Source organism: Scedosporium apiospermum (assembly GCF_000732125.1).
Source record: "Scedosporium apiospermum strain IHEM 14462 chromosome Unknown SEQ_SAPIO_0103, whole genome shotgun sequence".
Taxonomy (NCBI): domain Eukaryota; kingdom Fungi; phylum Ascomycota; class Sordariomycetes; order Microascales; family Microascaceae; genus Scedosporium; species Scedosporium apiospermum.
This window is the reverse complement of record NW_015971804.1, coordinates 128848-150596: the sequence shown is the minus strand read 5'-3', so window position 1 is coordinate 150596 and position 21749 is coordinate 128848. Positions and strand designations below refer to the sequence as shown.

Sequence of the window (21749 nt, the reverse complement as noted above, 5' to 3'; positions counted from 1 at the left end):
ACCTGTCTCTATGTCTCTATCGAATGCTCTTCGTATCGATCGTCACCGACCCTGCTACTTGTCTGGCGCTCCGCAGCCTGTGTAGTACCGGACCCCAATTTTCTACGAGCTACGGTCGCATGTGGTACCCTGGATGAGCATTACTATTAGATGGGTGGGCAGTTAAAGGTGTACTTTCATTCGATTAATAGTGTACGCGTAACTTATGTCTATGGAATATATCCTTGTCTTGTAGCGCTCTCTTCTAGTAAGCCCCTCAAGATGGACAATACGGGATATCTTAAACTTTGTTAAGTCTCTATTCTTAATTAAAAAGTCCCATCTTTAGCTAAAGTCTTCACCCAAAGCGAGCAACGGGATGTTCAAAGGTGACGTATTCATCCAGGCACATATCAAGGAGAGCCATGGCTGATGCTCGATGTTCCGCTAGGATCGATGGCTGTGAGCACCGGACTGACGGTCAGTGACCTTTATATTGTAGGGTGGACTAGCTGAGAGTCGCACTATATTGTTTATATGGAGAACCTAACAGGATCCAATATCTAGAAGTTTAAAATCTTATAGTCCCCGTCGAACGTACCATCGAACGTGATCGGGACATGCTGACGAACCCAGAGCTCATTTCCGTTCTTGAGATACAAACCAAGGTTCCCCTTAGCGACGGATAAATCGAAATCGAGGGTGACTCCGTCCTGCAGACTCCCCCTGATATTTCCAGTGTTGACACCGGCGATAGTGGCACTAACGGCAACGTCCAGGGTGTTCACATCAACGTTCCCTTGGAGCTTAAAAGACGTAAGCTTATTAGTAACTGACTGGTACCACCTCGACTTGCGGTTTGAAGGCGTACTTTGGTGGGTCCGAAAGTCCAATCGAAGAATTCTTTGCTTCTGCTGCTTACGTTGGGAGTAGCATCATTTTTCTCTTGCTTGGCAGTCCAGTGGTTGAAATCTTCATCAGAAGGCTGGAGAATAACGAGAGCACCTTGCATTGGTGTTAGCGTGATTTTGTTTTTCTTTTTCACGACAATTCCCCAGGTGAGAAACCATACCAATGATTGTTTCCGCGGAAGCCATGGTGCTAGAATGGTTGGGAAGAGAAGATATCGTGTGAGAGAGCTAGATTGGGCTGTTTGGGAGGAAAAAGACCCGCAGATAAGAGAACGCTTGAATGAGAATTGGACTCTGGTCTTTACCTCGAGGAGAGTGCGGGGATTTCTCTCTCTGTATATATTCTCTGGACCAAGCATCGACATCATCTCATCTTGCATCGTCTTCCGTTTTTCCTCAAGCAATGGCATCATCGATGGCATTGAATGGCCCAGATTTCCGTTCGACAGGTTGCGTGACCAACTTCGAGACGAAGAAGCGATGAGAGATGGCACCAGCGAGGTCCGACTTGTCTTGCCGCCCGACCCGTCCTCGTAATGGCGGATCAGAACGAACATCGCGGCTGACGGCTGGCATACTTCCGTGTCGTCCGCCGAGATGTCGCCTTCTTTTCTTTGCTTTTTGCCCCACGCAGCACGCACTTCCAGTGCCTGTTTGGGCTGTTTTTGCTGCGCCGACGCTGAGCCGGGAGGCACTAACACAAATTCTGGCGGCTCGTCAAAAGTGGCTGGCTGAAATAAGAGGTGACGAAGTCGGCTTATACACTTCGAAGGGTCGCCGGAAACGGCTCGCCGACGCGGAGATGTGACCTGGATGTTCATATGTTAATACTTCTGCGGACGGGCTCCGATTTCGAGTGACTGTAAGTTATCCATATTCATGCTTTTTTGCTCCAGAACTTCCTTCGCCGGAGGGAGGAGTTGTCGGTGATTGTTTTCCTAGACTGACAGACTGAAATTGACGGACAGCTGCGGTACAAGGGTTGGATGAACTTCTCGTGTACCAATCCAAAAGTGTCTCCAGCTTTGCCTTTTCTAATCATCTCTTTTCCAAAATATGTTCTTTTCTTCTCTGAGGTTATGGGGTAGGCGGCCAAAATATCTGCTACTCCACAGAGGCGCATAAGTGCATCTCCTCAGGCGCGCAGGGCATCATAGCTGAAAGAGGGATCATAAAGCACAATGACATGACGAGCCGAGGATCCTATGCTCTGAGATGCGTGTAGGGACTAGTCAAGTGGTAGACAGTGAATTGATACGACAGATATTGTGGCGAGCTGGAAGAAGGCGGTCTGCAATGTAGTCGCCGAATTCTTCACACTGATAGTTGCTCTAGATCACCGCGCAGGGAGGAGAAATGAACATATGCAGCATATCACAACCCAGGCGTGCGCGTGCATGAGTGGCGATGCACTATGAGCTCATTGGTCTCGACTCGATGTATCCAACAGACCCGAACAGCGGAGAATGCCCAGGGCCGATGCGGGGGCTGGTAGAGATCGCTCGTACGAGCTGGAGAATTTCGGGTGTGAAACGGCAGACTAGCTGGAAGACTTTGTTTACGGAAAGTAGGACTAGGGGACCAGAGGAAAAGGTAAAGTGAATTGTCGCGGGATGAGCTGTGAGAAGGGCGTCGAATTAAGAACTCGTGAGCAAAAGGAAGAGGAAGGGGATACTACGACCTTGGCACTAATTCAAAGGATATCAGGCGCGCACAGCTGGCGTTAGGGTCGAAGGGTCCCGTTATGAAGTAAATAAGGTAATAGTCAAGTAGTGTATCACGAGATATGGGCGAGTGGTGTAGCGTGTATGTAAGTGTAGGTGTGTAGTGTTAGTTCGGTTGACTACTGGAGATCTGCCTAACATAAGAGTTAGATATAAGGTAAATTAGCAGTTTATATAGACGTTCTTCTTCCAGCTCTCTCTAGCTAATCGAAGCTGAACCGCTTCAATCACTAATTAAGCCTGATCGAAGTGCTCGCGTAGTAACCAACCCCATGGCCTCTTATAGGTTCGTGTACAGCTGCTCATAGCTATATTATTATTGTAGTAACTGGAAATAGATAGGGGACATCTGGATGTTGGCAAATGACGGATTAAAAATGCAGCTGAAAGTACGACGAATGGAGATTTCGGCGGAGGTCTACGAAATGAATGATGACCGTGATACATGTTTGGGGGCTGGGAGTTGTGAGACAACGTCATTTTTTTATCTTTCTCGTGAGTAAATATTTGTCCAAGCTTACATCGTTCATCTGCCTGCTTTATGTGTTTGGTTCATGTAGATGAGCACGAAGCTCTAGCTTTAAGTCCGGTTACAACTCGATTTGCATCGAGTGGGGAGTAAGTGTAGGCTGAGTGCCCGGATTTGTATGGACTGGCTTTTTCAACAGTCAAATGAGAACATAGTATTATTTTCCCGCGACCTATCGCCTCCTCTTAGCCAGAATGAGTGTCTCATCCTCCAACCACCGTATTTCGTCTGAGAATTTGATTTAACTTCCAGCAGAGGTTCTAGACTTCAACCGTAACAAAACCATCCCCTAAAATGCGAGGGCCATTCCAACCGCCGCCCCCAGGATGGCCCAGCTAACCTGCCTCACACCAGCACCGCCCTCACCACTGCCGCTCCCGCTTCCGTTACCGCTATCACTCCCACCTCCGCTCGTCTCTGTCGGTTGATCAAGGCTAGTAACCGTAGCAGTAGCCGTAAGGTTACTACAATTCTTAGGCATAGTAGGCAACATCGTCTTATCGCAGTAAAAGATGGTCTCGGTCGTCAACTTCGTGTAATCCGTCGTGCCGCCGAACACGTACATGCCACCGCTGCAATCCATCTGCCAGCACTCGTCGCACTCGAAGTGGTAGAGTGAGTAGAAGCATTTCGTGTCCTTTCGGCAGAGTGACTGGCAGAGTTCGGGGTTGGGCACGATTGTGTCGCTGAGGATGCCGACGACGTCTTCTGGGTTCATTCCCAGTGTTCGAGGGAGGAAGGCCGCGGTCGCGGCTAGGATGAATTGAAGCCTCATTTGTATTATTGGAGAATTTTGCTATTAGATCGGTCTTGGCTTTCAGGGGCGAGTTTCTTCATCTCAAAGTTGGACTGCGGATCGCCCAAGTTTTTCGAAGGAATCGAACCTTCAAACTCCATGTTGGAACCTGCGAGTCGTCCTCTCTTATAATAGCGCGAACGCATTCTGATCTCAACGGGATCCACAGGGGATACAACTCAATGTTCCATTGACAGTTCCCACCCCAATCAGGTTGTCTTTTACTTGCCAGGGACGGGATTGATAACGCCGACCGAGGATAAGCATCGAGTCATAAGAGCGAATCATCACAAAGGCCCGGCGAATCGTACTTAACCGATGTGTCATTGGTATACACCAACATTCAGGGGTTGGACTGTTATGTAAATCCCCGTACGGCCCGTCCGCTGTTGATCCTGACGTTTCCTTCTGTTGGTAGAGTCAATCAAAGCAACCTACATACTTCACATCACCTTCGATTGGCATCCTGAAAAGAGTCCCATTTATATTTGGACCCGCGGAGTGTTAATCAATATGCGCCAGCTGAAATTATTCACACGTATCCTATGTACATGGATGGATAGGATCCGGCGAATGGAAGAAACCACACCAGAACCAGCAGCCAGGACCTGTATGGAGTAGGAAAATGACAACAGGGAATATCCTTGCTACGTCTCTGTAGGAGGGCAGTACTCGGGAAGAACATCGGGCCAGGTGAAGAGGGAGAAACGAGGACGTGGAAAGATCTTATCTGAGCCTTTCTTCTTGCCCATTCTTCCTCTCTTTCGACGCTTACAGCCTGTCTTCGGTTCGCTCGTTCAGCCGCTGTGGCGGTACCTGGCTATCTCAGTTCGGCCTCCTTAATAGCGTCAATCTTTGTCCTCTCTCCCCAGGCCAACAGAAATATGAAGGAGACAGGCCCCATGGCAAGACTACCCAATAGGGTAGGCCAGAGATTTAAATATCTAACTTATACAGAGTAACAAAATAGCGAGAGGGGGGGATTTACGCTAATCTCGTAGCTGGTATCGGGCCGCTCGGTCTCAGTTCCTCTCGGATTTTACATGAAAATATCACTGTTCCACGTTTGATAACCGTTAGCTTCAGAAGAACGAGGAGAAAACGAACAATCTATTATCGTAAACGTTATGGTGCAGGCAGGCATGCCTTTTTCCAATAGAGGAGCGTGGCTTCTACGTACAAAAACCCCTTCTCATTTAAAGGTATCTCGTGCCCATAACCTCCACATCTTCGTTCCAGATCTTCGAACAGAGCTTTCGAGCAACATTCTCCTCCACTACGCGCAGTTCCACGTGGAGTGGGCAAACCGTTCCGGCTACACACACATGAGAGGACCCTAATGCAATCTTCGTCGTTGCGTATCCTCGACCGCAAATCCTCGTGAGAGACACCAACGACAAATACTCGGCCAGTCGGGGGTCCTGGGGCCACCACCTTGCATAAAACGCCTGGCTTTTGCATTGCCTTCTGCCGGTGCCTGAGGGGTTCGTCTCGCGAGGTTCATCGCACTCTTGACGGAATTGTTCATCCCCGAGCTTGTCTTGTGCAAATACCAATTCTTTGTACATTACTCGTCGGATATCTCCCATTTATATATAGACCTCTATATAAAATCGATGGAACCTGTCGCTATTAGCTGTGTTCAGTTGCTGTCAGCTTTTATGACTGAGCCAACCGGCGATCCATGGCTGAATGAACTCTAGAAATTGTACTAGTAGCATTAAACAGCGAGCTCGCCGATGCGCTCGATGGTGGTAAATTTCTTGTCGGGTGCCATGTCCTTCCGATCGTGGAGGGCAACAACAATAATCTCTGCAGGCCGGTTGGGAAGTTCAGGGTTGGAAGGGCTGTCTTCCCGGCCGTCGGTTGCGAAGCCATCAGTAGTCGATTTGTCCGTCATGGAAAGGAGACTCGGCGACTGTTACAACCGAGGAATGGAAGTTTGGGGGCTGATTGGTGGTAGAGCTGGAGGTTTCCTTCGCTTCGTTCCCTCCACGATGTTTCGCCCGTCCATACCTTCAGCCAGGTTCTTAAGGGATGTTGGCACCTCCCAAACAATGTTGTGTTGGTTGGCCGACGAAACGGCAAGCCTCAGGATACCGTTCCGGAAAGCCTTCGCTTTTTGGACATTGCTTTGACCGGCTCCTCCGACGACTAGAGAAGTCTTTCGCATCGTTTGACCTAGTTGGTTATGTCGGTCGAATCATCTGGGAGATCTGGACGCTCTTCTGACCAGGAGAGGCGGCCTAGTCTTTCCCGTTTGACAAGATAGTTAAGAATCGCCTTTGGAAAAGGCTTCTTGTCTAAGGATAGCCAATATTCGAGGAGTTCCGGCTTCAACGGGGTTCCCTTGTTGTTCTTAATTCTTCTCGCAATTACAGACGTCCGTTACTTGCTTAGGCATTCCGCAGAAACATCATGTCATCGAGTGGCTATGGTGATGATTCATACAGTAAGAGTCCAAAAGGAGTAGGCAATTTGATGTGTGTTCTTGATTGGGAATGAATGCTCCTTCTATGTCGGAAAAGAGGGTTTTTGCAGGCGCAGGATATAAATTGCTCCTTCCGTATCTGAAAGGGCGCGCTTTGCGCGCACGATGTAGGTTTCTCCTTCCATGGCAAGTTCCGCAATGACGCAGATGAATTCTCCATCCACCTGACTTCATCGCCTCGTCATACTCTCCGCCCGAGACGAGGGTTGGTAGTCGATGTTGTCCGACGTGTCTGCAAAACCAATATCAGCGCGATCAACCGTGGCTTATGTAGTAAAGTAACGTGGCACACCTAGCTGTCTTTTGCATTCGCTGGAGTTCTTCACCCCAGGCAGCAACGAAACCAGGTTGATAGCGGAACCAAGTGCTCAGGATTTAGGTAGGCGACTACGCCAGGTTGTTACTGGGGCAGTCTTTGGACCATCACGAGCGTAGAACCGTGCTGCCGTTTTCATTTTCAAAAAATATAGAAAGAAGAAATAGACGGATAGAAGAGGAGGCATCCTGACCTACGTTTAAATTCTAGTTTCCTTCTGTCCCGCCCGTCTAGACTCTATCTAGTTCCGCAACGATGTTGGCTTTCGCTTCTACCTACACGAAGTCCAGGACAGCCCCGATAGTACGAATTGGCAACTGAGTCGACTTGACGGATTGTTGACTCTTGAGCACCGTTTGATCAGTGATGAGTATAACCATCCAATCACACATATTACGGGTCTTGCTCGAAGGACTGCGTGCTGCCTCTTAGGAGGACTAATACATATTCTAGAAGTATCATATATACAACAGGAACCAACTGAGGAATTAAATAGTTCTAAGTTGGTTGTTAACTGCACGCCGGATGGTCCGAAGGGCTGCAAAAGGCTTCCGCGCCCCAGATGCCGGCAGCCCCCAGCCAGTTGCCCGGCCAGTTGCCTGGGGCGGCGTCCGCCAGAAGCCCAACGTGCCCAACCCTAATAATTAACATCATATCGAATTCATGATTAAATTGAGAACTGAATTTGATAGCCTAATTTGACGATTGAATTGACGATTGGCATTGTGTGAGCCGGCAGCACCTCGGATGAATACGAAGTCCTCACCGGAGTCACCCGATATCGATCAAATATGCGTCGCCGGAGGATTGGCTTCGTGATCCCACTCGCTGCCCTCACCGACTACCCATCCTTTCAATAAACGAATGCGGAATAGCTACCCACGTGCAGTAACTCGGCTGACTACTCTATGCCTAAACGTAAAGCTCCTCGCCCTCTTCCCGTAGATGTACATGGGAATGGTCGTCAACGAAACCGCCACGGTAATGCCCCCAATAACGAAAAAACAATCCCTCACTCCCTGAACGGCGATCCAATCATTACAGTAGAACGTCAACGAGAAGGCAAACATGTTCTTAATGAAATTGAGAATGGAGAACGCTTGAGACGATTCCAGACGGTGGCAGTCGCTGACGTAGACGACCAAGCCGGTCGTCCCGAGCTGGACGCCGATGTTGATCAGTCCCATGCACACAATGACTGGCACGGGCCACGGGTCTTGACTGTGGAGACTTTGGCCCCAGGCAAAAAAGCCGGAGGCCGTAAAGACTAGGAAGCTGATCATGACGGGGAGGCGGAATTCCGGCTCTTCACGAAGCGGCTTGCGTTAGCTCGATAAGATTTTCTTTGACAGCAGGAGAATGGGGACCATTCACATACCGAATGTGCCCTTATTCAGCTTGGACATGTACTTGGCAACGCCGTCAATCAATGGACCGGCAACGGCGGTTGCAATTAAAGTCGCCACGAAAGAAGAAACATTAGAGGCGCCCACGGCAGCCACTGAGAAGTTATACGGCGGCGCCGAGAAGATCTGAGAGAGCGTGATGGAGATAAGCACCAGCCACGAAATGCATGTCGTAAATAACAACGTGCCCCACAATACAATGGGGGACGCAAGCATGAAGAAAGGCTGGACAAGTGTCCTCCAGAATGACACGTCGTCCCAGTATCCATCGTAGGGCAGGAGCTCGCGCGTAAATGATTTTACGGGCTCCATTTCCGATGGGCCTAGCTCTTGCCGCGGTGATCCTTCGTTGTGATCGACCTCGAGCTTAGCCTTTTCAGTCATTGCATCCACCACGACGGCCTTATCACCCGTATCAATATTGAGAGCGCCACTGCGTCGGTAGGCAGATTCGGGCATGAACAGAATGGTCAGGATGGTCTGGAGAGCGAAAGCGCCGCCCATGGCATGAAGACAAATGCGATAGGAGCCGTATTGGATAATAGCACCGGCTGGTTGACAGAGGAAGAATTAGCATCAGTATTCAAAGGAACTCCGGTTTTTGTTCAGCCCCCACTTACCAATTGGCGAGGCCAAATTGATGCCCCCAAGTACACCCAAATTAAATATAGCATTCCGGTACCCTCTCTCGTGCACAAACCAGATGTCCGCAATCGACGCGGGGACTAGTGCTTCCATTGGCGCCATACAGAATCCCTGAACTGCTCTTGCGGCGGCGAGAGAGGCGAAGCTCTTGGCCTCGGCCGCCCAGAAGCATGTGGCCATCAACCCAAGCGACGTGACAATGTAAATCGGACGCTTCCCGATCTTAACCGCCGAGGTATTCAGTAGCAAACTACCAACTGCGATAGCGACAATACACGAGCCTTGTAGGCCGAGAGTGAACCGCTGCAGGGGAATATTGAAGTCTTCGGCGAGCGGGACGATGGCGGATGTCAGGAGAGGTCCGACGGCTGTCGAAAAATGTGTCGTTAGTATCGTTCTGAGAAAAAAGCAAACCAGGAGGAGTTAAGCCTACCGCCGACGCAGCCGCAGCCATACGCAATGGCAACAGTGAACATCTCCTTCTTCCACCGCGGCCAATTATACGGGTCATTCGGCGAGTCCGACGGCTGCGGGACAAGCACTATCTGGCCGGTTGGATCATGCTTGAGCAGCCCGGGATCAATCCCATCCACGGTTTCCAAATCCTGCCTTCCGAGCTCGTTCAGGGGTGATGTGCCCGGCACATGTTCGAGCTTGTGGTCTTCGAGGATACCAAGAGGCATTGTTGGTGATCAAATGACGACGCTGATGGGTTACAGTGTCCGATACCTAGAGTCTCTGCACCTCAAAAGGCCAATCGGGATGGTTCTTATACCTATTCTCGAGAATTCCTGACCATGTATCTGGGTCTTGATATTTCCTTCGAGACAGAGAAGCTCATTTGGGCCCCGAACCCCGGTCCTGGGCCATGTGGATCCCGTTGTCCAGATGGGTCGACGCTAGGATTTAATGACCCGATCGGAACCAAAATCTGTCTCCGCACTTTTGCGGTGCTTCATGTACCCCGGACACGAGGCTCAATCTGAGAAAGCACGTGTACGAATTTGCGGGGAAACCTGGTCCGGTATAGCTCGCTGGTTTGAGAGACGCTAGGTCACTCTTAGTTGCGTTTATCGTCTTATTCGCGCAGTCCTCGCATAGCAATAAGATTGTTGCCCTAAAATCGGCAGAGTCGTGATGGGTCCGGGGTGCGTCCGGGGAAATGGGCACTAAATCTTCGGGGTCAAAAGAAATATGCGAAGTAGTGGTGAGTTGGTCATCTGTCTCCTATTTCATCGGTTTCCTGTCAATGCAACAGACCGGATATAGAAAAGCGTCGGAATTCTAGGTGGGCAGTGACGCCTGGAGCCGAGAACCCCACCGGCAGTTCTCATTTTCTATATACTTCCTCATGTTTGGCTGCAGATTTCACGGAAATCAGCCCGTCACCCAAGACAAGACACACTACCCGATGCATGATCGAATTCGGTTATCCCTCACAGATGACACATTGATTATCAAGAGCCCGTGTACATTGTACATTCATCCCTTGCGTCTGAGTACGTATGCAAATTAGTCTCTCTTCCCTATCCCCTGCTACCCCAAGTTATACCTGTCGGAGTCGGCTATGCATACCCCAGATTCCAAAATGTTTCAAGGTTCTTCCGGCTATCTTCATCAACAAACTCCGGAGGCTGTCTGAGCGTTACACTCTCCCCATGAATCTCGACGACTTGCCCAGTTCGGGAAGGATCCTCGACAAACTGGGCAACACCCTTAGTTAGAGTCGACATTGGTGTAATGATCATGGGTTTGAATAAATCAGGGCTCGGCGCAATGTTTGTTTCTAGGTCGAGTCTTAGCAGGAGACATTGAAAAAACAGAGTATAATATCCTTGGACCATCGACATACCAAGCACAGCTGGCGCGAGAGCATTTATTTGAATCTTTGACTTTTCCAAAACAGGTCCCAGCGACCGAACAAGGTTGATGACGCCCGCCTTGGAGGCAGCATACAGCGGGGCAATCGGGAAGGGGTACACGCCCGCATTCGATGCAGTCGCGATCACCAACCCTCTGGAAGGCGAACCGTCGTCCTTGTTCTTGTGCATGTAGTGGAGGGCCAGTTTTACAGCTGGACAAAATAGTTAGTTATAGGCAAAATTTCCAATGGCATACGCTGGAGATAGGAAAAAAAAAACCCACAGTAGATGACGCCGAGGAAGTTCACTTCAATGGACTTTGTGGCCGGCTTAACGGGCTCATCGTCCTCTACTTTCGCGATGCTGCTCTGGCCTTGCTCCGAGATGCCGGCGTTGGCCATGACAACATCAATCCGACCGTGTTCTTGGTACACCTGCTTGAAGACGGCGGCCTGCTCATCCCAGGATGAGACGTCACACCTCTTGAAGGACAATGCGGCCTTGGGGTGTTCGGCGGCGACTTCGGCGACGATGCCGGGCCCTGTTTTGTCGTTGATGTCGAAAACGGAAACTCTATGACCTTGAGATGCGAAATACCGGGTCATCGCGAGGCCGATGCCACTCGCGCCTCCGGTAACGATGACCGACTTCTGGACTTGCGAGGATGTCATTTTCGTTCTTTCTCAATTTACCAAGGAAACCGAATAATAAAATTTTTCGAGATATCTCGTCTAGCAGATGTGGACGCACATCATCTGTATTAAGCGGCTTAGGCTGGCGATGTAAAGGTATAAATGCCGATCGTCGACAAGTATCTGCCGACCCTCCCGGGTCCCTCACGGGGTGGGACAATTCCCGCCCATCTTCCCCAAAGCGGGAAGCCCACACAAACCCCGCAAAGCCCCAAAGGGAGCAAAGAAGCAAACAACTTCTCCCAACCCGATTGGGCAAATACGGTCTGGCGGATCGCTAGTGAGTTGCAGCTCCGCTCTCTGGCTCCAGATTGTGGGGAATGGATAGGTCAGTGGAGGCGGGCTTGCCTCCACCTGTTCGCCGAAGCTGGCTCGTCTGGATTCTCTCAAAAGAAACATGGCATTCCATCACTTTTGGTCATCCCATCGTCGGCTTATTCCCACCTGCAGGCAAATCCATCATTTAAATCAGCTGCTATGGCGGAAATACAGTACTCGGAGAGCCTTGTTCAAGGATTGAGGGGCAAGGTAGTTGTGTTGACAGGTAAGACATCATGATCTCTATGAATTTGTTTGGAATAATAGCCAACTTCATTTCCCAGGCGGCGCCCAAGGCATCGGCGGAGCAACGGTAGCACTTCTCAATTCGCTGGGAGCACACGTCTTCTTCGGCGATTGGGATGACTCCAAAGGCCGGAAACTGGAGCAGGACCTCAACAGCGGAGCATCCAGTGGCGGATCGGTGTATTTCCAGAAGCTAGATGTCCGAGACTATAATTCACAGCTCTCTCTGTTCGATGCCGCATACAACAAGCACGGCAAGGTCGATGTCGCCGTTTCGTGTGCCGCAGTCGGGGAACCGGACGGTTGGTTTGAGCCGGAGGATCTAAACCTCGAGACTGTCCGAAAAGTAGGTCCACTATATCGGGCCAGTTCATGTCGCCGCATTCCCTAGCTCTGCTGCTGGAACAGTAACTGACTGTACGGATCAACAGGAGCCAATTCCCGTAAAGAACCACATCGACATCAACCTGACCAGTGTCATCACCTTCTGCAGGATCGCCCTCGCCTACATGAAGTCGAACAAGCCCGACGCATCGCCAAATGGAGACTTCTCAAAATCAATCGTCCTCGTATCCTCCATCGCCGGCATCACGGAAGCACCCGGGCTCTTCGCCTACTCCCCAGCGAAACACGGCGTCATCGGCCTCATGCGCTCCCTCCGCCCCTGGGCACCCGTCAAGTACAACATTCGTGCAAACGCAATCTGCCCTTGGGCAACGGACACGCAGATCCTTGGCGCTGTCAAGGAGAAGTGGGTTCAGGAGAAGATGCCGCTGAACACCCCCGAGGATGTGGCTCGCTTTATTGTCCAGTGCGCTGCCGATAAGGTGTTGAATGGAGCTGCGGTGTTTGTCTCAGGCGGGCGTGGCTTTGATACTGAGGAAGGAATTAACCGCACGCTGCCTCAGTGGATGGGGGAGCAGAACGCGGTCGAGTTCTTACGCGGGCAGGAAGTCCTGGGTCTGGTGAGTTAGATTATTCCCACTAAGAGGACGCATCGCTAACGCAATATCAAGGGCGACAAATGGACAAGCAAAGAATGAGGAGACGTGACAGTCTTAGTACCCGCTGCCGGGAATGACCGAATAGATAGGATCCTCCTGTCTGTCCTTGATACTTCAGAGCTAGAAACTTATATTTGCTCTACCTTCTATTATTTCATGTTCCTACTAAAATCACTCCTTCTATTTACTCAGAGTATCAGGGGGTAGTGCTAGATAATACATACATAAATATATATCCCAGCTTATCCATTCCTCTTCCCTTCTCCTAGGACCTCGAAATATAACAGATCAAGTGAGGACCAAGCACTTATTTAGCAGGAATCAACTACACTAAACCACTCGATGCCCTCGCTTCGTTTTGATAGATCACCCATGTCTCCGGACGATTCTTATACACCCCAGCCAGCAAGGGTCTCCTGACCCTTGTCGGTAAATAGGAGCTTTCCAGTAAAATATCCCACGACGTAAATCAGGGGGTATCGCCCATTCCACCACCAAAAATGATCATGAGCGCCAAACCAACCAAAGACAAGGTCCAGATTGTAGCAAAGGAAGTTGCAGGTGCCTAAGACCAAGAGACTCATAATGGCGCAGAATTGGACAGCTTTCGATCCGTAGTGCTTGTCGACAATAAACGCGTTGACGAGGACCGCCCATTGCGCCACCCATTCCAAGTGGACAGAAGAAGATGGTCCACATACATTTCTGGAACATGTCCCGGAAACCAGAAAAGACAACGACGCTGACCAGCAGCATCGTCACCTCAAAGATGAAGGAGTTGAGCCAGAAGAGGAAAAATGGTCGAATACATACTGCCCGCCGCTTTGCCGCCTGAGCCTTGTCCTCGTCGGTAGTGATAACGGTTTGGTAGAACTGGGTCTGCGCCATTTTATGAAGGTATTGAAGAACTTTTGGTGTAGTTAAAGCAATGTTATGCGGTGTGTTCGTGTGTGTTCGTGCGCGTTCGTGAGCATATATTGCGGATTGTGTGTCATGTAACTGGTCATAAAGGAGAAAGCGAGGAGATATGGAATACTTCTAATATGAAATTCGTCTGACATATTAAGAAATTTAAATATTCTCCGCTGTCAGCGCGGGTGTGAGTCTATAAACCTCGGAAGACTCACTGGTAGTAGACTCAAGTTGCAGTAATTAATAGTGATCAGTGATCAGATATATTTTGTATTGTATGGCATCCTCTCGGTTATTTTTCTGTCTCACACGAGAACGGAGCTAACTTAAGGTTTGCCGAGGCGAATACGGAGCCGACGACTAATCTTGATGTAGTTAATGGTAGGGCTACATCGATGACAAGCGGTTGGACTAATAATGTGTCGAAGCACCGCATTCCCAGTATCGCCAACATCTCCTCCAAGTTTACCCACTCAGAACCAGAACGAATAAGTGATCTCGCAATTTAGAATGGCATACGACAACCCCCAAACAGTTAGTACCCTGACAATTCGTCAAAAGTTCGGTTTGATACCTGCAATTATTCTCTTTTGTAAGTGAGACCTGTCCTTGAAACTCTCTTAGAGCACATATTAATCCTCAGAAGTGGGTGATATTCTAAAAGGCCTCGCCAATGGCCTCTTTCGTGGGCAGTCCGGTGCGCCGAGTTATCACCAACATGTCGTTGGCTCGGTAGTGAGATCTATCAGTCGGCCATCGGCATCAAAGCAGCTTTAAACTGTGATTCACGTTTGATCTAGTTGACTTCAAGGTTCAGCTCACTGCAGTTGCAGTAAGTTTATAAGTCTAGACGTTGCCCGCTGATGCTAATGGGAAATAAATATATAGGTATCTTCTTGAACCTTTTGACCAGGCGTATCTGAGGTTCTGTAAGAATAGAAATGTCAAACCGAACTTCGTTACTAGAGATTCCGGACTTACCGGATTCTGGGTTGGACAGGAGTCGGCCAAGAACATTATCATCAACTTCCATGGTATTGTTGAGCCCCCCTCCGCCCACCGCGATCATGATGTTGTCTCGTTTGATTATTACTTCTAACAGATTTTTATAAGGTGGTGGCTTTGTTATGGATGGCATGGCGCAGCACATCGACTTTTGGGCTGGTGCTCAGCAGGAGCTCTTAAGCGCTGGAATCGATGCTGCGTGGTTTTATCCCACATATTCCTTGACACCGCATGCGTCGTACCCTACACAACTCAACCAAGCAATTGAAGCGCTGAGGTATGTCCTAGAAGACCCGGGACGGGAACCGCAAGACATCATACTCGCTGGCGACTCAGCAGGTGGGAATTTGTGTCTGGCAATCTTGTCGCATCTGATGCATCCAGAAGAAGGCCTCCCGAAATTGGAGGTGCGATCGCCATTGAAGGGAATGATTCTTATCTCACCGTGGCTGTCCTTCAAGACGTCATGGGAGAGCATGACGCGGAATGTTCACAAAGATATTGACTCCATCGAAACCCTACGTCAATGGGCTATAGATTACCTAGGTGGCAGAGCGAGCGACAACTATGTTGAGGCAATTCTTGCCACACGAGAGTGGTGGTCAAACGCCCCCGTGGAGAGGACGCTTTTCGTTGCTGGTGCTGACGAGGTCTTCCTGGATCCTATCACTGTCTGGACGGACAAGTTTCAGGTAAGAGTTGCAGTGCTTTGACTTAAAATAGGGCTAATACATCTTAAGACCGAGAACGAGCACGTCCAGTTTATCGTCGCGGACGACGAGTGCCACATAGCACCGTTTATATGGCCACTGTTTGGTCGCAATGACGAGACTAAGCAGGGACAAGAGATCAAAAGGTGGTTGAAGGAAGGGCTTCAATCATCAAGTGAAGTTGATAGTTAGCTTTGTATGGCAAGTAGCTTAAACTAGATGAGGCGAATCAAATGGGTATATTTTATCGCCTACCATTGAATCCCATCAGTCAATCTCCATAACGCTGGCGCCACCATTTTGAGTAACTTGTGCGGCCCCTATGTCGGGCAGTTGGATCGCAAGGGCGTCGATATCAAGGCCAAGGAGAAGGACTGTGGAATTTCAAGCTTCAAACATAACTTCGCCAGGCTCCACGATGGAGATCCTCAGGCGTACTCATTCGTCACCTCGTCCGAGATCGCGACGACGTTTGCCTACGCTGGGAACCTCAAATTTGATCCTACCACTGGCGCGGTACCCAGGGACGACGAACCCAAAGGACGCCCCAGCAAAAGACCAGCGGCGAGAGGAATAACCTTCTACCCCGGAAAACGAGCCAGCGCGGCCTGCCAAGTCTAGAAGAGAGAAGGAGAGGAAGCAGCTATTGGTGCTACTCTAATACAAGACCTACACTTGACCTCTACGAGTCCGACTGTACCCATTCATTCTGTGCCACGACCATCCTTACAGCGAGAGACAGGCAGTCTTCTTCCAAGATAGTTTCTAATTAATGAAATTTGACTTGCTTACTTTCTTTCATTCCAATGCACTTGACGGCTTCTCTGGGGAGCTCGAGGCGAAGAAAAATCTTGGAGAATTTACAGCATATCCGGACACCCATAGGAACAATATGCACAAGATTAATGAACCGTATATCCACCATCAACCTATAGGGCAAGTGTTGTTAGCCATGAGCTCCCAGAAGTGCATGTGGAACTTACCGTCAACACGGAGCCGGTCATGTAGCTTGATCTCTCGCTAGATAGAAAGATGATAGCATCTGCCACCTCCTGAGGGTTCGCGAGGCGGCCCATGGGGGTTTTCTCAATGGATGGGGCAAGCTGTGACGGGGTCAGTGTATACTCGAGGTTTCAGTTTATCTAGGAAAGCGATTCGCGTACTGTCTTGCGTGTTGATTCTGACAACAGTGGCGTATCGATAAATCTGGTAATAAATTAGCATCACAGGGGACAATGGAGACACAAATGAACATCGAGATTCCACTTACCCTGGGCAAACACAATTAACGCGCACGCCCTTCTTCGCGAAATCCAGAGCATCAGTTCTTGTCAGGCCAATGACGCCTGCGATGAAGATTTAGCTCTATTACCAAAACACAGACGGACTCGTCTCCTTACCATGCTTAGACATTGTGTAAATCCCTAGCATCGGCATCGCTATGTTACCAAGGATAGAGCTCACGTTGACGATGGCTCCCCTGGAAGGAACGCGTTCCGAGCTGCCTCGAGTGAGCATAGAGACCAAACTAGCGCCCTCCGTAACTTACAACTTGGAGACCGATGGGAGAGGCTCCTGCTTCTCCATCTGGGCCAGCTCTAACCTCGCGCACGTCCACACGCCCTTCAAATTCACGCCCATAACACGGTCAAAGTTCTCGAATGGAAGATCGGGAGTGACCTTGAGAGGATGGCCAATGCCCGCATTGTTGACGGCATAGTCCACCCGACCGAACTTTTCAACAACTTGCGCAAAGGCAGCGGTAACTTGCGCTTCATCGTTGAGATCTGCAATGAGCGGCAAGAAGTCTACATCAGGAAATTTCTCGGTTATAATTTGCTTTGTTTCGCCAAGCACTGGTGCGGAGATGTCGAGCCCGGCGATTTTGCGGACGCCGTCCCTGGCAAACTGGAGGGCGGTAGCGCGGCCGACAGTACCTCCGGCGCCAGTCACAAAAGCAACGCTGCAAATACTTAGATTCCCTCTTTTCCAGTCATGGGGGGGTTACATACCCTTCGCTGGGGAATGCCATTCTAGGCGTAGCTATAAAAAGCAGACAAAATAGGACACTGATATTCAGCTAGACCTGAGGATGTGAATGTCTGAAAGTAAAAGATCAATGATGCGAATGTGATCTATCTTTTTACAGTACTTATTGACCGAGCAGACTCCGTAAACGTCGACACGTGCCGACCTACCCCATAGGCCAAGGGTCGAGAGCCGGGGTGCAGCGCGGGGTAGGTCTGTCGCTAGACCGAGAGCGTACCTCGGCCCCGCAAGTGGTTTCGGTCTCGGGATCGGTCTCGGGATCGGCTGGTCTTCGGGATCCACGCCGGTGGTGGGCGAAACGTATCTGCGTATGATCACCGTGAATGGCACGAGGGAGCTTAAGGGATTATCGAAAGATGGTTGGTGTAATTTTACGAATGCCTATGAATGGTATTAGCGCTGCGGCTTTGTCGAAGGTCTTTTTTTGAGCTATGAAATGTGCTTTGCGTTCTGATCACCGAACCCGAGGCCGAACAGGGGGGATGAGAAAGCTCAATCCCGGCGTCGGCAAATTGGCCTGTTAATGCAAATTCGGTCTATTCATACGGGCCAGCGGTATTGGCACGGCGAATCTAACCCGGTTTTATCACCAATTGTCTTTTGTTGTGAACTAATAGGTCTTCCCCTCGTTTCGGATGGGCGAACTTCGGTCAGGACCAATCCCGCGCATCCAATTTCGATGACAGAATAAAGCGATTATGGGGGAGGAACTAGCATTGACTATCACTAGCTGTGGACGAGATCCAAAATACAAGTAAGTGGAAGGGAGCTCCAAGACTTGGGCTGGCGAGACATTTGCGAAAATTCCGCCATTCAATTAGTAGGGTTCTTCGTCTACTATCAATGAAGAACCTCTCATCTAGGAGTGTCTTGGATCCAGAATCTCTAAGCCAGTTCTTCTAGGCAGCCCAGAACCATATCGCAGCAATCATGAGCCTACCTACAGTGGAAGACTTGGGGAAGTTGGTGAATATGAGACTGCTTGGCGAGAATCACCACGGTATCGTCTCCATGGCTGTCGTCAGCATTGTGGTTTATGGAATTTACAAGCTGTCTCAAGTCGGGAAAAGGGATTCTCGCATGCCACCGGGCCCTCCGACCACTGCCGTCCTCGGTAACATCCTTGATATTCCCACTACGGGTCTTGGAAAAAAGCGAGTGGGTTCGGCTGCCATTCTCACGTCCCGATGAAAAGACGTGTGGTATGCTAATTATCGGTGGCCCCAGATTTCACGAATGGTCTCAGCAATATGGCAAGATTTTCTCGCTCAAAATAGGGCCTGGGAACATGATCGTCATCTGCGACAGGAAGGCGGTCTATGAGCTCATCGATCGAAACGGTAGCATATACTCCGATCGCCCGCCAAACATCGTACCTCTGTTCATTACCCGCGGAAATCATATGACCATGGAGTGCCGGGGTCCATCTTGGAGGGCGAAGCGCCCCGTTGTGACGAGGAACTTGAATCCTAAGAGCTTGGATCAGAGGCATTTTCGCGTCCGAGAGGCGGAGTAAGTTCTAATTCGGTTATTCTAGCCATGAAACATCGAGCCGCACTAACAGACAACCCCAATAGGGCTGTCCTGTTCATGAATCGCCTTTTAACTGACCCTGATAACTTCTATACCTATGCTCGACTTTACCCGAATTCCGTGGCCGCAATTTTGGCGTGGGGATTCAGGGCGAAGGATACTAACAGAATCGAAGACGAAAAGTGCATAGACTAAAATCCATTTTTGAGTTCTAGCATTATTCAGGCTGAGTAAGGGCTGGTGAAAGCTGAGCCCAGCTAATAGGGAGATAAGCGACGCAAAACAGGCCCACTTTTAATTAATATATGTAGGTGAAATCGATATTATTGTTCTTCAGAAGAAATTCCCCAAAGGGGAAATTCTTCCCATAGAAACTAAGAACTACAAGAGGTCATTTTAGCATCTAGCAACAGTTGGCCCAAGCTGCCAACCTGCCAACAATATGTATATCACCCACAATTGCAACTGAGCCCGAAGAACCTGCAGGACAGGTGCTTAGTCATCCTACAGGCAGGTAATAACCCTCAAAACTCAAACCATTCAATTGTTGTGTGCCAAGAGGTGCGGGGCGGCGGGCACAAATTCTTGCTCTTTTGCCCCTCCAAGGTCAACCGATCCATTAAACAAAATCATTCATTTGTCGCCAGCCAGTAAAGTCACCATGCCCCCTAAGAAGGTTGAAGCTGTCAAGGACAATGTCGTTGCTTTCGGGAGGGTTCGTAAGAACCTAAAGATGGGATGCGTTGGTTTGCCTAATGTGGGAAAGTCGAGCTTGTTCAATCTCTTGACAGAGCAGAGCGCCGCCGCAGAGAACTACCCCTTTTGTACGATTGAGCCCAATGAGGCGAGGTGTGCTGTTCCCGACGCTCGATATGTAAGTTTAAGTACTCTACTTCGTACAGCAAGATATTTAACGGATGGCTGAAGTAAGTAATATCTATAGGACTTCCTCTGTGACCTTTGGAAGCCACCCTCAACGTACCCACCGTATCTGCAGGTCACCGACATTGCTGGCTTGATCAAGGGTGCTTCCCAAGGAGAGGGGCTTGGAAATGCATTCCTATCTCATATCCAGGCCGTTGATGGCATGTTCCACATCGTCAGGTACGGCATCTGTCACAGAGCCGCTGCACCTTCACACTGACTCCGATCTTATGACAGAGCATTTGATAACGACGAGGTGTTACATGTTGATGACTCGATCGATCCTGTCCGAGACTTGAGTAAGTTAATCTAAGCCCGCTAATATTACGAAACTAATCAATGTATCTCCTAGACACCATCCAAAGCGAGCTTTGCAAGAAAGACCTCGGTTTGTTTTTTTGCCTACTAAATCGGCTTGATGCCAGCTAATCCCCGTTTAGATATTCTGGAGAAGACAATAATTGCCGAGGAAGCACTCGTTAGGAAGGCAGGTGGCAAATACAAGATGCTACCTCTCTTCACAGAGACAACGACGAAGATCCGAGCTGTGAGGCCACATTTCCCGGTCTTACAGATCTAACCGTTTAAACGTGCTTACAATCGTGAAATAGCTGTTGGAAAAGGATCAGCCAGTCAGAGATGGAACCTGGACACCGGCCGAGATTACACTCATCAACGAGAAGATACAGCTAATCACGACAAAGCCCACCATCTACCTTGTCAACTTGACAATGAAGGATTACCTCAGGCAGAAGAGCAAGTACCTGCCGCTCATAGCCAAGTGGGTCATTGAGCACGGAGGTGTTCCCCGAGACATTGTTCCCTTCTCTATTGAGTTTGAACAGAAACTTCACAGCATGAAGGATGACCCAGCTGCACAAGCCGAGTTCCTCAAGGAGAGCAAAGTCAAGTCAAAACTAGACAAAATCACTACCGAAGGGTTCAATAAGCTTGGCTTGCAATACTACTTCACCGGTTCGTTCATAATCTGCCACCTCTGGATTAATTTCGCGCTAACTTTGTACGTAGCTGGTGAGAAGGAAGTAAGGTGCTGGACTATCCCAAGGGGTTGTCTAGCGCCACAGGCTGCTGGAGCTATCCACAGCGATTTTGAGAGGGGATTCATCAAAGCTGAAGTAGTCGCGTACCAAGACTTCCATGACCTTTGCGAAGGCAGCAAGTCCATGGCCCCAATCAAGGCTGCCGGGAAGTACCGACAAGAAGGAAAGAATTATGTAGGTTTTCAGATTCTTCCCAATACTACAGCACCTAACTTTATACTCTCCTAGGTTGTCCAAGATGGAGACATTATCCACTTTCAATTCAGTAAGTTACAAGTCGTCACTGATACTAGTATTTCTTGCTGCTTTCCTTGCCGCTTTCCTTGCTGCTTTAATCGTATTTGTCAGAATCAAGAACTAACTGCCTCGTTCTAGACGTTTCGAATAGGAAATAGAATTAACTTATTAGGGCCTACCAATGTAAAAATTCTGATAAGGCACTAACATTCCCTTATTTCATTAGCGTTACGTGGCGGAAGGCGCGACGGGCGAAGGCTGGATACTAAGATGTGATAATGTGATGATGTTCTTCTTGTTAAGTCTAAGTTCTATTTGACTTGGCGGTGGCAGGCGGCATTCCTTTTATGTTGGTTGTGCCCCGTGGCAGTGGGTGCTGGCATATGGCACCCTGGTTCC

General features: G+C 49.4%; 8 protein-coding genes and 1 pseudogene across 8 annotated transcripts; 4 read left to right on the top strand and 5 right to left on the bottom strand.

The window, feature by feature from the left end:
• Positions 1-392: 392 nt before the first annotated feature.
• SAPIO_CDS6430 (uncharacterized protein) lies at positions 393-1076 on the bottom strand (the record flags this gene model as incomplete). Its single annotated transcript, XM_016788535.1, has 4 exons — positions 393-439; positions 581-785; positions 902-984; positions 1052-1076. 4 exons carry the CDS (start codon positions 1074-1076, stop codon positions 393-395), a joined length of 360 nt encoding a protein of 119 aa, XP_016641826.1.
• A 2356-nt stretch (positions 1077-3432) lies between these two features.
• On the bottom strand, positions 3433-3918 carry SAPIO_CDS6429 (annotated as a pseudogene; the record flags this gene model as incomplete).
• A 3703-nt stretch (positions 3919-7621) lies between these two features.
• SAPIO_CDS6428 (uncharacterized protein) lies at positions 7622-9480 on the bottom strand (the record flags this gene model as incomplete). The annotated part of the gene is made up of 4 exons (XM_016788534.1): positions 7622-8052; positions 8125-8703; positions 8773-9165; positions 9231-9480. 4 exons carry the CDS (start codon positions 9478-9480, stop codon positions 7622-7624), a joined length of 1653 nt encoding a protein of 550 aa, XP_016641825.1.
• Positions 9481-10362: 882 nt separating this feature from the next.
• Positions 10363-11330, bottom strand: SAPIO_CDS6427 (uncharacterized protein; the record flags this gene model as incomplete). Its single annotated transcript, XM_016788533.1, has 3 exons — positions 10363-10583; positions 10650-10871; positions 10943-11330. 3 exons carry the CDS (start codon positions 11328-11330, stop codon positions 10363-10365), a joined length of 831 nt encoding a protein of 276 aa, XP_016641824.1.
• A 498-nt stretch (positions 11331-11828) lies between these two features.
• On the top strand, positions 11829-12958 carry SAPIO_CDS6426 (Uncharacterized protein; the record flags this gene model as incomplete). The annotated part of the gene is made up of 4 exons (XM_016788532.1): positions 11829-11895; positions 11954-12261; positions 12347-12880; positions 12932-12958. The coding sequence occupies 4 exons, from the start codon at positions 11829-11831 to the stop codon at positions 12956-12958; spliced, it is 936 nt and encodes a 311-aa protein (XP_016641823.1).
• Positions 12959-14341: 1383 nt separating this feature from the next.
• On the top strand, positions 14342-16167 carry SAPIO_CDS6425 (uncharacterized protein; the record flags this gene model as incomplete). The annotated part of the gene is made up of 6 exons (XM_016788531.1): positions 14342-14423; positions 14632-14663; positions 14766-14865; positions 14945-15528; positions 15577-15733; positions 15818-16167. The coding sequence occupies 6 exons, from the start codon at positions 14342-14344 to the stop codon at positions 16165-16167; spliced, it is 1305 nt and encodes a 434-aa protein (XP_016641822.1).
• A 281-nt stretch (positions 16168-16448) lies between these two features.
• SAPIO_CDS6424 (uncharacterized protein) lies at positions 16449-17578 on the bottom strand (the record flags this gene model as incomplete). The annotated part of the gene is made up of 7 exons (XM_016788530.1): positions 16449-16475; positions 16530-16649; positions 16710-16752; positions 16817-16892; positions 16947-17026; positions 17096-17509; positions 17559-17578. The coding sequence occupies 7 exons, from the start codon at positions 17576-17578 to the stop codon at positions 16449-16451; spliced, it is 780 nt and encodes a 259-aa protein (XP_016641821.1).
• Positions 17579-18525: 947 nt separating this feature from the next.
• Positions 18526-19323, top strand: SAPIO_CDS6423 (uncharacterized protein; the record flags this gene model as incomplete). The annotated part of the gene is made up of 3 exons (XM_016788529.1): positions 18526-18736; positions 18873-19107; positions 19173-19323. The coding sequence occupies 3 exons, from the start codon at positions 18526-18528 to the stop codon at positions 19321-19323; spliced, it is 597 nt and encodes a 198-aa protein (XP_016641820.1).
• Positions 19324-19789: 466 nt separating this feature from the next.
• On the top strand, positions 19790-21508 carry SAPIO_CDS6422 (uncharacterized protein; the record flags this gene model as incomplete). Its single annotated transcript, XM_016788528.1, has 10 exons — positions 19790-19847; positions 19920-20002; positions 20126-20232; positions 20290-20351; positions 20405-20440; positions 20493-20599; positions 20664-21027; positions 21082-21287; positions 21342-21378; positions 21489-21508. 10 exons carry the CDS (start codon positions 19790-19792, stop codon positions 21506-21508), a joined length of 1080 nt encoding a protein of 359 aa, XP_016641819.1.
• Between the last annotated feature and the right edge of the window lie 241 nt (positions 21509-21749).